At 38.1% G+C, this 16520-nt stretch overlaps 1 protein-coding gene across 1 annotated transcript in view; it reads right to left on the minus strand.

Moving 5' to 3' along the window:
- Window positions 1–16520, minus strand: part of tox3 (TOX high mobility group box family member 3) — a 49958-nt gene that overhangs the window by 3627 nt on the left and 29811 nt on the right. Inside the window, exon 3 of the mRNA XM_007552173.2 lies at window positions 9824–10072. Within this exon, the coding sequence (XP_007552235.1) occupies window positions 9824–10072 (249 nt within the window). The remainder of the gene's footprint in view (window positions 1–9823; window positions 10073–16520) is intronic.

Consider the following 16520-nt stretch of genomic DNA (forward strand, 5'->3'; position numbering starts at 1 on the left):
GATAATACTGTCTTTAAACTTAAAATGTTTTTCTAAAGACAAAAAATAAAAACCAAACAGCTGATAACCAAATCAATGTGAAACCGATCTGCTTTAATGCAATGGAAGCATTCCTAAGTTATGAATAACATGTAAGGAAAGCGCCACAGATTCAATCAAATTTAAAAATTGTGACTTGGAGCAGAACAACGAACCTTTGGATGAGGGAGGCAGTGGTTTTCCATCTCAATAAAATAGCTGAGCTTGCCAGAAGAGACCCGCAAGAACCTAACCCAATATTCTGTGTAGGTAATATGTTTATCTTGCTAACCCACTGGATTAAAAGGTTAAGGTTTGATGGTCTGTTTTAAGTCAGTGACCTTAGTCGAGGTATGGAAAACCTAGCTCCAAAAATTGCATATGGATTATCAAGTCATGTAGACCATGTAGACCATGTAGACCCTTACTCAGTTGAACTTGGACAGGTGGTCTCTATGAACCAACTTCAGTTGTAATAAATATTGGGGAGGACTGAATAATGTTCAATTTACAAAAAGTGAGAATTAGCACCAATTTGAACTTGATAAAAGAAGATGCAAGTCTTTCTCCACTGCATTTGTTTTTTTTTTTTTGTTTTTTTTTCAGGAATGCTTTGTTGAGGTTATGATAAAAAACAATAATTTTTGCCCAAGCATGATAACCTACAAGATTGACAAAATTGATTTCAAGTAAAGTAAATGATCTGCATAAAGAGGAACCTGATACAGATTCTGCAGATAGTAAAGCATTTTGTGTCATTGCAGTTATTACTAATGTTCCTGATGCGCCTTGATTTGTCTGTACCAAGACCCATCTCTGAGCTCAAGCTGTACTCGGTGTAACATCCTCCTGCACAAACTCATCAACCTGTTTCCCTTTTCCAGAACTGAAATTGGGTCATTCGATTCTGTGGATTGCTATGTGGAAGATCTCATGTCAAGATGTCCTGACTCTTAAATGTCTCTTACAAGAAATGATAAATTATCCTGACAAATAAGTATTAGATGGCCACCCAGCTCAGTTCTTGGTTAAATCACAGCTCAGGGCTTAGATTTGCCAGTCTTTACTGCCACAAAGGAACTGTTGTCCGCAGCTTTAAATGGCACATCGAAAAGTCTTTGTACATACCACAAAGTTAGTCTAGAAACACATATGTGCCTTATTTTAGAGTGAAACGCTGCAGAAGTGTAACTTTCATGCCACATGCTTTACTGGAAAGAATCATAATTTGAAGGTATGAATCCAAAGACTTTCTACAGGTCAAACTAAAACATTGAATTCTTCAAAGTCTCTTAATGTTACAGACAACATGTTTACACTGATTGTGACAAGAATGAAATTACAAGTTCAGCTAGCTCTCCGGAGGGAAGACTGATCAGGGAGCCAGCAGAGCTGACATGAAACAGAGAAGGAGACTTGAACAGAACAGAAAAGGTGATTTGTTCTCCCTGCGTTCATCCATCTGGTATTCAGCAGCGCAAACTCAATCTCTCCCAACATCAACACATCATAAACCCATGCACCTGGCTTTATTGAAAGAACCTTATGAATGCCCGTCTTCAAAAACAATATTGTAACACTATTGCAGACAGCACATATTGGATCTACAATCCATTTCTTTCTCATATACAGCGTCTCCTGCTTATCATAAATACAATATACCAAGTGAGAACAGATTTATATTTACAAGTGCGAGCAGGTTTCTACAAAAGGTGGGGCAAAGCCGGGGAAATAAATCAAGGCAATAAGGTTGTGATACTGCACATTTGGAAATCTTGCAAATAAATGTTGCCATAAACAGACCTGCAACCAAACACCTGTGATTTACATTTCAGCCAGGGCCATTGTCATTACTGAGCAGTAAATGGTTTACAATTTGCTCCGTACCATCTGCAATCATTAAAGGCACACACCATTAGTTGTGGTCATCTGTATACAGTAATAACATTTTTTTGCACAATTCTTAAGGACCAGTTTTGACTTTAAGATGTTGACTGTTCCAATAAGTAATTTGGTGAATTTTTTCCAGTTGGCTTCCAGATAAGATGCTACACATTCAGCAAAACAAACACCGCTGTCCACAGTTTAACAATAAAGATCATATGGTTTGTTTTGTTTGAGTAAAACTCAGATAAAAGTTGAGGACAGAATTGCACTAGATATTGTATCAAAGCCATCAATACTGCAATGGCATAGGACTGCTTGGATGGTATATATAGGGAACGTTCGCAGAAAAAAATCCTAATCAGTGCAATATCAACCATCGGGAAGAAATTCCAGGATTATAATTCCTGATCTAAAGGAAAGCTTGACAAATTAGAGATATTAAGTAACAGATGTCTTGATTGTGAATATAAATTTGACAAATTCATGTTTACTTCTTGTCCCTGAGCTTGCTCATTTGCATTTTGATTGCTGTATCACCAGCAGTCAGAGCAGTGAGATATTTTGATAATGATCATTTAACTGCAAATAAGTCTTTATCTTGAGAACACAGCGACCAGATGTGCCCCCCTTATTTAGAATTACATGTTTGTGTGGATGTGTTTCCGTCTTTGTGTGTGTCGCTATGAAAGCTGAAATGTTCTGTCTAATCATTAAAGGGTTTCTGAATGTAAATGCCATTTGTAATATTCCCTACTGTGTTGTTTTCTAAGTCAGAGATGAAACGGCAAACAATAACAACACAATGCTGCCAGTCATATGCTTCTTATAAAGCAAACAATGTTTCCAATCCTGTTTGCTGGAGCCACTTAAACTCCAAACAAGGAGACGAGGACAAAATAAATAAAATCACAAAGTATTGACAATGTGCTAAACCTTTTCCACAGCAAACACTGCAGCGGGACTGAATGCAACGTTTTGCATTCAGTTGGTGATAAAAATCTCAACACTGATGCTCATGCATGAAAACAGCCTTGAGTCTTTTTTTTTTTTTTCCCCAAGATACTGGAAATCTGAATTTGGGCAGAATTTATGAACAATAGTACCAAACTGTAACAGGCTGAAAAGAATGTTAACAAGTTCAATTTCCATTCAATCAATGCCAGAGCTCTTGGAAATGTTCCATGGCGGGAGAGGGGTAAAATCATCTATATGGTAATTATAAGGATGAATCCCACAGCAACTTTCGCCAGCATGAAAGGTCAGTCCTATTAAAGATAGTTTATCAGCGCTCTGCACATATTCCTTTACGCTGCTTCTAAACGGGTACATCGAGGGGTTTTTTTTCTCCTCCATTTTCTGCAACCTGCTGAAGCCTGCGCTTAAGCCAAATGAGAAAAATGGAATTTTGAATGCCGGTAAAGGCTAGAACAGCAGAAGATGATTTTTTTTTTCTTCCCCCTCTGTGCCATCTCAGTCAAACACACTTCACTGTCTTAAAGAAAATCAGTCTTTATGTCTCGTACACCCCTAACCCGCACTTAAAAAACACATCTCCCTCATTCTGCTGGCCTGTGCTCTCGGACTCACAGGCCGATAGGCTCCCTCTCCTCCCCACGGTCTGCTACAGCCACTGACCCATACCCCTCTCTACCATTTCTCTTTTATAGATTATGTGTATTTAAAACTTGTTCAACATGACATCATTTCTGTTTGAGAACCTTACAAAAAAGTAAATTACAAAATCAATCATGCAGAAGGTCAAGCTGAGACTTCATTACAAGTATTGCATGCCTGCATGAATATTTTTCATTTCTGACTGACCCAATATGTCACAATTGCTGTCAAGAAAGAGAAGGGGGCGAAAAAAAAAAGAAGAAGAAGAAAAAAAAATCCACTCTCTTAAATTGATGTACAACTCATGTCAGTGCTTCGTGGCTTGAAAGGGAGATAAGAGGGATGTGTAGAAAAACAGGCTTTCTGCAACAGTGCTCACATTTTCCATTTCATTCAGGATATAGTGGGCTTTGACCAGACAGTAGTGAAGGTATTGTACTCACTGGAAATCTGCCAAGGATATCTAAACAACAAACTTGAGATGAAACAGTTGAAATAACGAACACAATCAAATTTTCCACACTTAGTGTTGCCTTTTTTTTTTTTTTTCTTTTAAATGAAATTACTATTAAAACCATACACAATAACTGCATTTTTTTGTTCATCTACTTAAAAATGTTTGTTTTCAGTTGTTTTACCAACAGACTGGTTCCAGTGCTAAACTGGTTCCAGTGTCTGTTTAGAACCAGTTCCTTCTCGTTCCACTGCTGTTGTATTTGGATCTAATTATTACGAAAAAGCTGTAAAGTTTGCACTGAATGAACGTTTTTTAAGTTTACACTAGATTAACATGAGCACGTCTCTTGTGTTCCCACTGTTTATTCTGATAGGACCTGTCTTCGAGGAAAGGTCAGTGCACTGGATGAAGCACCAGGTAAAGTTGATTTCCCCCTGCCCCCTCTAAATGTATAACAATGTTTGACTCACTTATTAAAAACTGTGACTATTTTAATATTGCCAGATGGTGTTGATAAATCTTGCTCTAAGCAGGGTTAGTTTCAGTTTTACTGAGGATCAGAGAAGATCTGACAGAGATTGTGAAACTTCCACAAACATCCCTTGTTGTTTAAAACGGCATTAATAAATTAAGATGGAGACATAAGAGCATCTGTTTGCTGAGATAATAAGATAAATTAAGTGATTTATGTGGTTATTAACAGATCTGAAAATAGTCAAAGCATAATGTGATCAGCAGCATGGCTCTGGGTTGGCTCTCAGGTTGTAAAAACCCAAACTGGCTGAACCAACAACTTCAGTTAATTCATTCAACTCGTTTTATGTGACATCTGAGCTATAGATATTTAAACAAAAACAAACCTTTCAGCAAAATGTCACAATAAGAGCCAAAAGCAAATATTGCTTTGAATACCAAAAAAAAAACATTTTTTAAAACAGCTTACAATCTGTGTGGAAGCACAGCATCCACACAGATGCTGTGTTTTAATGGATTAAAAATCCATTAAAAACATAAAACATATTTAATATCATCTGTAATACTACTATGACTACCTGTACTACTAAAAACAATAAAACTTATTCTAAAAATATTTTATTCTGATAACTAAAGTACCTTTCTGCATATTTTTGACTGCAAAAGTGATACTGATACTTTGATAAATTTGTACTAAAAAAATAATCCTGCTCTTTTCAGCAGCTCTTTAGCTTCTCTGCTTTCTTACATGACGTGCATGACTAAAACTCAGTACTCTTAAATATTAGCATGTCTGCGGCTGTAAAGCTAATGGCATGTGAAACAGCTAGTTATGAATAAAATGAAAAATACATAATGCGTCACCCCATGGTGGTAAATGTGATGAGACAGCGGGGCTCGGATCCCCTGAATATTGATTTTAACATCCAATCCAACCAGTTGACTACGGTAGGCTTCGGATCCAATCACAGAGGACACGCAGCCCATTTCAGAACACGCTTACATGTGTCAAGAAAACCCTAAAATGTGGTGAAGGCACCAGGTGTTTTTTGAAATGGAACCCACAGACCCTCGCTGTGCAGCAGGGAGGGGAAAAAAATTGAGACGAAATTGTGAATAAAGCAATACTGGCAGCTCTAACTCCAGTACTATTTGGCACTATTGAGACTCAATCACAAATCAGGAGGACACATGCTGCGAGACAAAAATGAGAGTCAGAAGCTTGTTAAGAGAGCAGATTAAATAAATAATGACTTCAGATTCAGGGCTTGCTAGGCACACTGCAGCTGAGAAAATGTATTTCTTCTTCGTACGAGCCCAGCATCTGTGGCCAATTTACAAGACATACGCTCAACATTAAGGGGAGAGGAATTAGCACAACACTTGGCAATGCACTGGCATGGAAGAAGCTTTTGCAAACAGCCCAGGTATATTCACTGGATGGCTTTCTCATTAAGTTGTGATAAGAAAGAGACTTTCACACCGAAAGTAGTCGGCACCAGTAAGCCAGCACAGAGAAAGCAAAATAAGTGTTGGAAAATATGAGCACGCAGGCTTGATGAAAAATGTAATTGCAATAGTGCACGGTTTATTTGTTTGCCCCTGCAGCCACAACAAATAATACAGAATGTAATCATGTATATAAGGTTGTCATTCCTTTATCAGTGTGCTGACAAAATGACAAAACACCTCTCCTAGGGCCTGCGTAAATCATTGTCTCTGTATATGGAAGCCCCTGCAAACGACGCTGTTACTTATCTCATTTAGGAGTCGTTGCTTTGCTTTCAAAAGCAAAAGCAGAGATGAAACCAAAGATGAAAAGAGTTGCCATAGACACCATCCAAAGACTTTTGGGGATCAATCCCATTTGCAGGAAAAATGAAGGGCCACCACAAGCCTTGCTGAGCTACAATGTGCGATGACTGATAACAAGTGAGCAGTGTGCCCGCGACAATGCCGGTAGGCAGGGAGCACAGACCCATATTCTCCCCTCAGATTTTAATAGAGTCTCTGCACAATCAGAGACATGAGCCATGCAAATGGTGTTAAAGAGGAATAATGTTTGAGAATCAAATCTAATCCTCCAGCAAGTCGGCAGAACAGTCAGGAATGTAATTGTGTCGAGGTTCCGTTTCTTCCAGATGCAGAAAGCTTAACTGACCATGAAATGAAAATTCCTTAGGCAAAAACCCTTCTGGGGCTAACTTACTATATGCGGCAGAGATATTTTAAAAGCTGCAATTATTTTATATGCCAGATGAATAGAAGCAAGAAAAAGAGTGGTAAAAATGTTATAGCCTCTTCCCATATGGAATGTAAATAAATATCTGAGAGCAGGGAGTGTGAGAGCAGCACTTCCAACACACATTTCACTTATTCATACAGTTCTAATGATAATGACTGCTTGGTTTGATGCAATGTGATTTGTGGCTCGCAAAGTAAATGCAGCACCGATATCATTGTGTCCTCGTTCACGCTTTTGTTCTTTTATTTCTTCTCTCCTAAATGAATTTTCCATTTCTGTAATAGGTCTGTAAGACAACTAGTCAGCCAGTGACATTTCCATTTTTCCTCCTCAGTGCTTCTATGATTGTGGCATTTGAAAATGCATTTCCACCCTCAGATGACGATCTCATAATATGCAGCACGATATCTACATGAAGAACAAGATTATTTAAATCTGTAGTTCCAAATTTGATCATCAGTATGTTGTAATGAAGAGCAGACAGTGTTGATGTGAGCTTTAACCTATAGTACTGTGTCTTAGCAGGTCACTTAGACTGGTCTCATAGGATCACAGATTTAAGAAAAGCAAGCAGTATCTTACAGAGTATTTCAAACCATGAGGAGGAACATTGAAGGTTCATCCATTAAGATTAATAATCTTATTTTGTTCAATTTAGAAACCAAGGAAGCTTTGGAATAAATAATCATTACTAGTGATTTTGGAAGACTGGAAATGTCAGTGATGAACAATGGTGTGTTCACTTGGTGCTAGGAAATCAAATTTTCCAAGCTGCCGATTGAAGATACAGGAATTCCCATTGAAGTCTGAGTTCTGACTCATATAGTCAGAACTCCTTAAACAGCCAAGAGTTCAGTTTCCAATATAACCTCCATGCATACAGAATGTAATGAACGCTGGAGGTTTAAATAATTCATTAGCACTTCTGATGGTTTGTTTCTCATTAAACCAGTGACACATATAGAGCACTGCAAGATCTCTATTTATAAAAATGTTCAATCTGTGCTTAAAGCATAAAATGGAGAACAACACATTGCTAATGTCTTGTATCACCAACAGAAGTTAAAAGTCTCTCAACAATTACCAAATTCCACTGGTTTTCAGACATGCGCCTACAACACATTGAGTCCAGGTGTGACATTGCAAACAGTCATTATGCCTCAAGTAAAAAAAAAAAAAAAATGGTGTTATTGTTGATGTATTTGTGGAGCTCAAGCGTCTCCCTGATGTCCCCCAAAATACATATTTATGAAAAGATGGGATTAATCTTCATTCATTATAGTTATTTGTGGGTTTTTTCCAAGTCTGCATCTGATCAAAAATCTCCAGGTAATTCTTAGGCTACGTTCACACCGCAGGTCTTGATGCTCTGATTTGTTACTGAAATCTGATTTTACTGAGTGTGATTATTCATGCTACTAATTAAATACGACCCTAATCAAACTTGTGTGTGAATGGTTCTCACTTTAGATTTCTATAAGTTATAACGATTGTCTGTGAACATTAACATAATTTAGTGAAGTTGAACTTTTAATAAAATGCGAAAAAAGGGATTAGGATAAACTGCAGGTAAGTTCATTAGTTAAAACCTGTAGATTACAGAAACAAAACTAATCCTAATTATTTTTGACTTACAGTATGTATTTTCACTCTGGCAAAAGAAAAAAAAAACATGAATTAAGTATGAGAAACGGTGGTAGTTTTGTGTGCCGTTTTCACTGTCCTAGCAGAGATGAATGTGTTTTGTACTCCAACACCTGTGATCTCTTCACATCTGTTCATCCTGCAGAGGGAGGGGTCATCTACACTCCTGGTAATTTTTCTTGTTTTTTGTTTTGAATCTTCGCAGTAACATAATATCATGACATTTACTCAGAGTGATTACATAGATCCTGTGTTGTAAACAAGGGCAGATGCTGTGCCAGATGTGCTGACAACAGGAGGTGTACAAAAAGCTGTGAAGGTGACATTATATTACCTAAAACAGTGGTTTCCAGAACTATGCCCATCTAAATCATAATTTTTCATTTTGCATATCTAATCAAAAATCTCATCTGGAGCAGCGGCTGCAAATACAAGATGCTCCTGTGACAAACTACAGACATTACAAACTGAGTTTGGTTTTCTGCAGTACTTTGCAGAGACATACAGTAACACCCCTTAAACATTTTGTGTTTTGTCACATCACAACGTTACAACAGCAAATATATTTCATTGAGTTTTTATGACCGACAAACAAGCCGGAGCAGAACTGTGAAATAGAGGGAAAATGATAATTGTCTTTTAACGATTTTCTGACAGTAAAAATCTGAAAAGTGTGCTGTGCTTATGTTTTCACTGCCCTCATTCCTCTACAACTAAGGCTGAAGGTTTCTTTGGAGTACATCCATCAACTTTGCTGTAAGTTTTTGCTATTTTTTGGGTGCAAGTCTGGGCTTTGATTGGGCCAGTTCGACAAAAACACCTTTACCTAAACCATTATAGAGCTCTTGCTGTACGCTTAGGTTTGCTGCCCTGCTCTGAGGTCAGCCTCTGCACCAGCCACTAACCCTTTACAACCTTCATGGTTTTTTTTTGTTCGTCTTTTGCGAACTACCCTCTTCCTTCAACATTGAATGTTGGGCATATACTAAAATATTTGATTTTGTTCCCATCATACAGAGCAACAAAACGTCTTTAATGTATTTCTACTTGACACTTCTTGACACCACAGCTGTATTTGTGAAGTGCACAAATAATGTTCTTCCAACAAATGTTCCCTCCTTAGCTGAGGATCTCCAAAGTTCCACGAACTCCTCCAAAGCTACCAAAGGCCTCAGGATGATTGCTGAGGTTTCCTGGGCATGGATGTCCACCAAACCTGACAGCAGTGTTTTAATAGGTGTTTAGATGTACAAGGCTTGGGTTCTAGTTTTAAAACAAGTCTGCTTGTAACTTCTCCACAACTTCATTTCCTACATATTGTTGTTTGTTCTCTAATGTTCTCTAACAAACCTCTGCCTTCATAGACAAGCTGTGCACTGAGATTCATTTACATGGAATCTCTGGATTTCATTTAGGGACATTAGAATTTTCAAATTTTATTGGGATAAAAACCAAAAACTAAATAAATTCATGGCAGTGCTCACCACATGCTGGCCGTTGTTGACAGACACCCCTTCTTGGTCCATCATGTTGCGTGAGATGGTAATTGAGGGCAGCTCCAGACTCTGTGGGGGAAACTGAGGAATTATTGGACCTCTGTGCTGAGCTGGGGGTTCTGGCATCGCTGGAAAGGGCGAGTTCACTTCAGGTCCGAGACTGGACTCGGTCTCAGGTGGAGGTGTGATGGGAGGGATCTCAAACTCCTCATCCCCCAAGCTGGGCGTATGAAAAGTCTGCAGAAAAAAAAAAGAAGAAAGAAACAGAAGAAAATCATAAAACAGTAAAATGCAGAGGAGCATTTGCTGTGGTGGGTCTTATCAAATTCGCCGGAAGTACACCTTTAGGGATTAAATCAAACAGCTCTGCTTAAGCGGAGAGTGTTTTAGTAGAGTGGTAACACACTTGCCTCTAAGTGTAGTTAGATTTAACATTTCCTAAACCTACTGAAGTCCACTTTGAGGGGGGAAAAAAAGATGTGAAAGGCAAATGCGGAGGACGACGTCAAAAGCAGAAATATCAAGCAGCAATCACTGAGAAAAGAGAGGATACATGATAAAAGCCCTTAATCTTGGGGATGGAAGATGTTGGGTTGAAGTGCAGGGAAAATGCACGTCACAGGGAGATGGGTTTAAAGAACATTTTCAAAGATTATTACGCCTGGCCAGAAGTGTTTCTTTTTGTTCCCCCTCGCCTGCACCCTTGAATCTGCTCATCAAACAGCCTAATCCTTCTGCCTTTCGAATTAAAGCTTTTGGTCACGCTTAATTTGCTTATGTGCCTTCTTGGAGATGGGGCTGTTCACCAACTTGGGTCTTGTTTTCATCTGCAATATTGCATTAAGCTACTCTGTGCAAGGCCAGAATATTCATCTTCTTACAATGACCACAGTGTGGGACCACATTATTGCACGGCATGTGACCTGAAGTTCTAGGCATTTCTGCTGCTGTTGAGTCACACACACACACACGCACACACACACACAGCATCACCTACTAAAGCTGACATGGTTTTCAATGCTAATACTTGGAACATTATGTTGCATTTTAGCTAAAATGTGTTGAAATACTAAACTGTACCAACTGTAGAATGGATTTAAAAAGAATAAAAGCTCTGAATCTTGTAATTAGATAACTTGTAACATCATATTTAGCTGTCACCTTGTAACCAAGATAGTATGAAACAAATTCATTTTGAGCCACTGCTCTGGAGTAAAGGGAAACTTTTAAATCCCTCAACAGGGTGCCTGTTTTTTAAGTCTCCAAACAACTGCACTCAGGCAGGATTTCACTTAACTTCTTCCAGCTCATTGGTTAAATTAACTGGGAAGCCTCTTCTATATGAACATAAATTGAACTATAGACTTTTCTGTTTCCTTTTCCTTGGGTGGCCACTGGTTTACGCACTGAGGTCCATGTTCAGTGTTCGAGATAATGTCATCATTTTTGTTCTTAAGTGAGCTGTGTTCGCTCATTTTTATTTTATTTTTTACATATTTCTTGATTTCAGACTTTGAAAGGAAAACTGTGAACTTGGGCTTCTGTGAGACAAGCTGTCTTCACTACTCATCATATATTTAAATTTCAGAGGAATTCAGGTGTGAAACCATTTGGCCAACAAAATAATCTTGGATTATAGCTATTTGCACATCCATCCTTCTGTTGACTCACCTTTACACACACCTGAATGCAACTCTCACAAGAATTTATTACATTTTTCTAAGCCTTGATGGCGTTTGAATCCAAGTACTTTATTATGCATTGCAGGTTTAGCAATTATGTAAATGCAAATAAAGCTCATACCCCTGCATATATAAAGGTTTTTCACTCAAAAACATGAGCTATATTAAACACTTTAACATTAGTCAGCAGACATAACTTGAACAATCCAGTTTTTCTCTGCTCTGCCTTTCTTTGTCTGGTAAGGGGTGGAATAACAAAAGGAAGACAAGGAAGGGAATATGCCAACACAGACCTTGATTAAGGAGTATTAATGTTCCCCTGGCTTGCTTTGGCACATTGACACTTGAAACTAATTCATTGTCTACTCAGGGCAGCTGTCTTTACAAAAACTGAAGAAGGCAGAGAGAGTAATAAGAGTGTTACGCTTCCCTTTTCAGTGTCTCCCCCTGCTCCATGACTGTTTGTGTGCCACTTTATATTTCTTCCCTCTGGGCTAAAGAATTAGTTCTCTTTCCACAGGAAGCCAGATTCAAATTCATAGTGATTTTGGGTAGCACAGAAAATGTTAGGTCCTTATCATTAACAAACACTTTCAATACGGAGTTAACACTGTCAGTGCTTTGTTCTTGCATAGTTTCCTTTTAGTCGATTACAAGACAGAGAAAACTGATTGTAGCTTACAGCAGGTGTTCAGCAGAATGCACTTTAGCAAATGTTTTAAGTCTAAACCAAACCAAAATGTCTTGAATCATGGGAGACATTTCCAGTAGCAAATAGAGAACATCAGAAATCACCCATCTTTAGTCTTTGTCGAACATTTTCAGCTTCCCACATGGAGCAGGGTCAGCCGTTGGATCTGGTTCCAGTCTCATCTGGATCATATCATGCAGCAATATGAAGACAGCTGAACAGCACTTCAATAACTCCAACAGAAAACTGCATGCTTTCTTTCAGGGTTGCTGAGTGCTCAGCAGCCAGATATAAAGCTATGACTGTATATAAACTTAGAACTAAACTACAGTCTTTTGGGCTATATTTTCCTAACATATGTAGACTGATTCTTTTTACCCATTCATTGCATGAATATCAATTTTCATTCTAAGATGGATTTTGGTCTGGATTTTAACCAACTGGAATCAAATATGCAATCATCCAGCCACTCCATTGTAGCCCTCACTGTGTGATTATACTTTTTGTCCTGCTGGAAGGTGATCCTCTGACCCAGTCACAAGCAATTTACAGTTCCTAACATGTTTTCTTCCCAGTGTTTAGCTCCACCCAGCTTCCCATCAGCTCTGAAGAAAAGCATTCCCTCAGCATGATGCTGCTACCATTTCAAGGAGAGTGTGTGTGGCAGAGATGCATAGAGTATCCAAGAATTGCACTCAAGAAAGAGTAATACCATTTCAACATATTTTCACTCAAGTAAAAGTAAACAAACTCCTCAAGTAAGAGTACAAAAGTATTTGGTAAAACATTGCTCACATGTGCAATTAATGATCTAGGATTTCCTGTACAGTTACATTACATAAGATAAATTGGAATGGATCAATATCTGATAATGGATAGTATATGGAGAGGTGTGCTATAAAGTCATAACCGTGAGATTTCAGACAAAAGTCAAAGATGAACGTTGGCTGAGGTCGTAGCCACTTTTGAAAGAGAACAACACAAGCATGACAGCGACCTTTAAGTGTAACACAGATATTTACCCAGTGCAGAAGACTGCTAGTGTTTACCGTCTTCTAAAACACAGAGGAAGACGATGGAGAAGGACAGAGGGAAACAAAATATTACAGTGGGGGAGGGCGGACGGAGCAAGATCAGTATCAAAGACCGTGCTTGTGTGCTTCTCCTCTCATTGCTAATGATGATGCAAATTAACATCTACACTAGGGGCACCGATAATAGAGACATGGAGTTGTGTCTCATATGGGGGGTTATGGAAGATGTCAGCTGTCTGTGTTGAGAAAGCCTTCTCCCCAGGGTAGAGGTGCCAGATTTTACTGGAACCCACAGAGTGTTACAGTGTCACACACTGTCTGGTGTCATTTCGCATAAAGCCAGTCTAATTCTGCACCAGGAGCAGCTTAGGGAGCTCTGTTTGGAGATTAAGAGATGCACAATCCACTTTCTTTGCATCACCAGCCTGATTATCCATTTAAATTGTTCTGAAAGGCTCAGCCCAGCTAAGTGCCAAGTCAGATGCTGGCTTTTTGGTGTGCAGGCATGTACATGTTAAGAGGTGGGCAAGAGGGAACACAACAGAGAGAGTAGTAGTGTGCATGTGGATGTGTGTGCGTGTGTCTCCACCGCCAGCCAGAGTTCGGTTGTATGAGGGCAGAGCAGGGCATGTAACAGAGAGGCCTGATTTACCCCTGTGGGAGCATCCTAAACAGTTGTGTGGGAAATACCCACTTGTCTATTCTTGGTGGTAACTGTCTCTGTGTCAGCAAAACCAACACAGATACTGTATGAAAAAATATGCAAGATTTATTTCTATAAAGACCTGTTGTAAACGCAGATTTAGTTATAAGTAGTGTGTTGTTGAAGTTCACTTGTTAACGTTTTATATATTTTTTTTGTCTGAATTCTTTTTTCAATATTTTTACCTGGAGATAAATTTCTCTCTGGGGTTACATAGATGCACCTCAGTAAAATGTAAAACAAATGAAAAATATATGCATTTCGGTGTCACCGAAATATTTGTATTTCAAATTAAAACATTGGGAATAAACAAGAAAAATAGAGCAAAAGTCTGACCAGAAAATTACTTTTACCTCCACATCATTTTGGTTTGGTAACACTATTTCACTTGAAACATCAATAATTTCAGTTTTAGGTGACTTTACAAAAAAAAAAAAAAAAAAACCCACTTTATTTATTAGTCAGTTTCTATGTTATGAATGTCTGCTGTTGGACTGTCACTTTAAATCCAAATAAGAAAATTAGCTGCTGCTGGCCCCAATTCAATGTTTACACTTGCACATGAAAATGGCTGCAAACAAATGTGCAAATATGCAATTGTACATCTTTGAAAAGCATTAGTAAAGCCTCATGCACAACCAACAAAAATGCAGCGGCTGCACAGCGCAAAAAGGTAAACCCAGCTGACCAAATGTTATGAAGCTCAGCTTGGGTTGCTAGGTGAATGGCTGGGCTCGACTGGGGTTGCTAGGTAACAGTACAGTGCCTGTCGGCTGTGACTTAACAATCGATAGGTTTTTGAAACAGCTAATTTTTCAGACATCAAAAAAAGTAACTTTTTGCTAAAAAAAAAACAAAACAAAAAAAAAACGGCTAGGATGATTTTTAAAAGCCGACTCAAATGAAGGTATAAAAAAAATTGCAAAGTATTAATTTTGCATAAAACGTCCCCTGTAATATTACTTCTTATAAACTTAATGAAACATAAAAAATAAAAAAAAACGAGAAGAAAACAGATGGGAGAAACCGTTAATAACGCCTTTCCAGTGTTTTATCATGGTGATGCCATGATACCTTTTACAATAACAGGACAAAGAGCAAGAAAAGGCTTTTCAGGCAATAGTCCCAGTCCCTCAATAAACGTAGTAATCCAATTCACAGATGCAATAACCAAGACTTGTTAAAGGCAGCAGCATGCAATTACTGCCTATAATAGGCCTCGGAATCAATACAGGCGGGGTTGAAGATCCAGTTTCGAATATCTAGACAGGCAGAGTGGAGCTACTCAAATGACAACATCAGGCATGGCACCCCTAATCAACATTATTTCAAATTTGGATCATTTGTAGTCCATTTCTACATATTTATAGCTCATTACATGACTCTAATTTGATTGCAAGAGTAAAGTGATGCATCTGAGTGGAACACAATCGCAGTGTACAGTATCCCTTTTCCCTGAGGGAGGCAGTCAACCTTTCCCTGCTAGGATGTGAGCTTTACCAGGCACACCAAGGTCATCTTATCTCATCCTCTAAGTGCATAAGGTAAATGATACACTGGCCATCCAAACACAGCAAATAAAGGGCTGCTGTTCTGAAGTAGAAGCTTCTTGTCAGAGCAATATATACAGCATGAGATTTACTATACACACTGTGCAAACAGCAGATGAGAATAAACAGGTTTTTATTTAACTGAGTGTGCAGCATTTGTATTCAGCCCCTCTGAGTCAATACTTTGCAGAACTACCTTCCACTGCAATTATACAGTAGCTGTGAGTCTTTTGGGGTGTGTCTCTATCAGTTTTTACAGTTGAAACCACAAGTTTACATACACCAAATACAAAGACACATACACGCTGTTTTCTCACCGTTTTCTTTCGCTAAATAAAATTGAACTTCTCATTTTATGTCATTAAGAATTACCAAAACAAATTCCATTTGCTAAATGCCATTTTAATGAGAGAAATAATGTGTCAGAGATTTATTCATTAATGCCTTCAAACTCAAGAGTTTACATGAAGAATGATTGAAATCTCTTTAAACAATGAGGGAAAGCGCAGATGATAATGGCAGGGATTTAGAAACCAACTATGGGGCTGCACGAGTCTGGTTCAAACTTGAGAACAATTTTAAGATGCTTCATCTGTTTACACAACTATTATACTCAAAACATTTGACCCAACACATTCAATTTAATATACAATTATCTCTGATTCTGAGCAAATGTGCAATAAAGTTTGAATTCGAAGTAAGTCACAAAAAATATTTTTTTAAAAAGTTCTTGCTATGTTTTCTGGCATTTAGCAAATTCTAACTCACCCAAGAGAAGTTTAGGATTTTAATTATTTTTTACAGTGCGTGTAAACTTCGAATATCAGCTGAATACTAAAGGCTAAAACTTTCCAAATTGTGTTCATGAAGAGTTGAACCATAGTTGGATGGAATATGTAATTTGGAGTCTGAAGATTTTTGCCAAAGATAGCGTTATGTCAATTATGAACACAATATGTTTTTTTTTTTGTTTTGTTTTTTTTAATTAAGGGCCTTTTCAATAAAGACATAAATATACATCTCAT

The sequence above is a fragment of the Poecilia formosa genome, unplaced genomic scaffold, assembly GCF_000485575.1.
Source record: "Poecilia formosa unplaced genomic scaffold, Poecilia_formosa-5.1.2 Scaffold46, whole genome shotgun sequence".
NCBI classification, from domain to species: Eukaryota; Metazoa; Chordata; class Actinopteri; order Cyprinodontiformes; family Poeciliidae; genus Poecilia; species Poecilia formosa.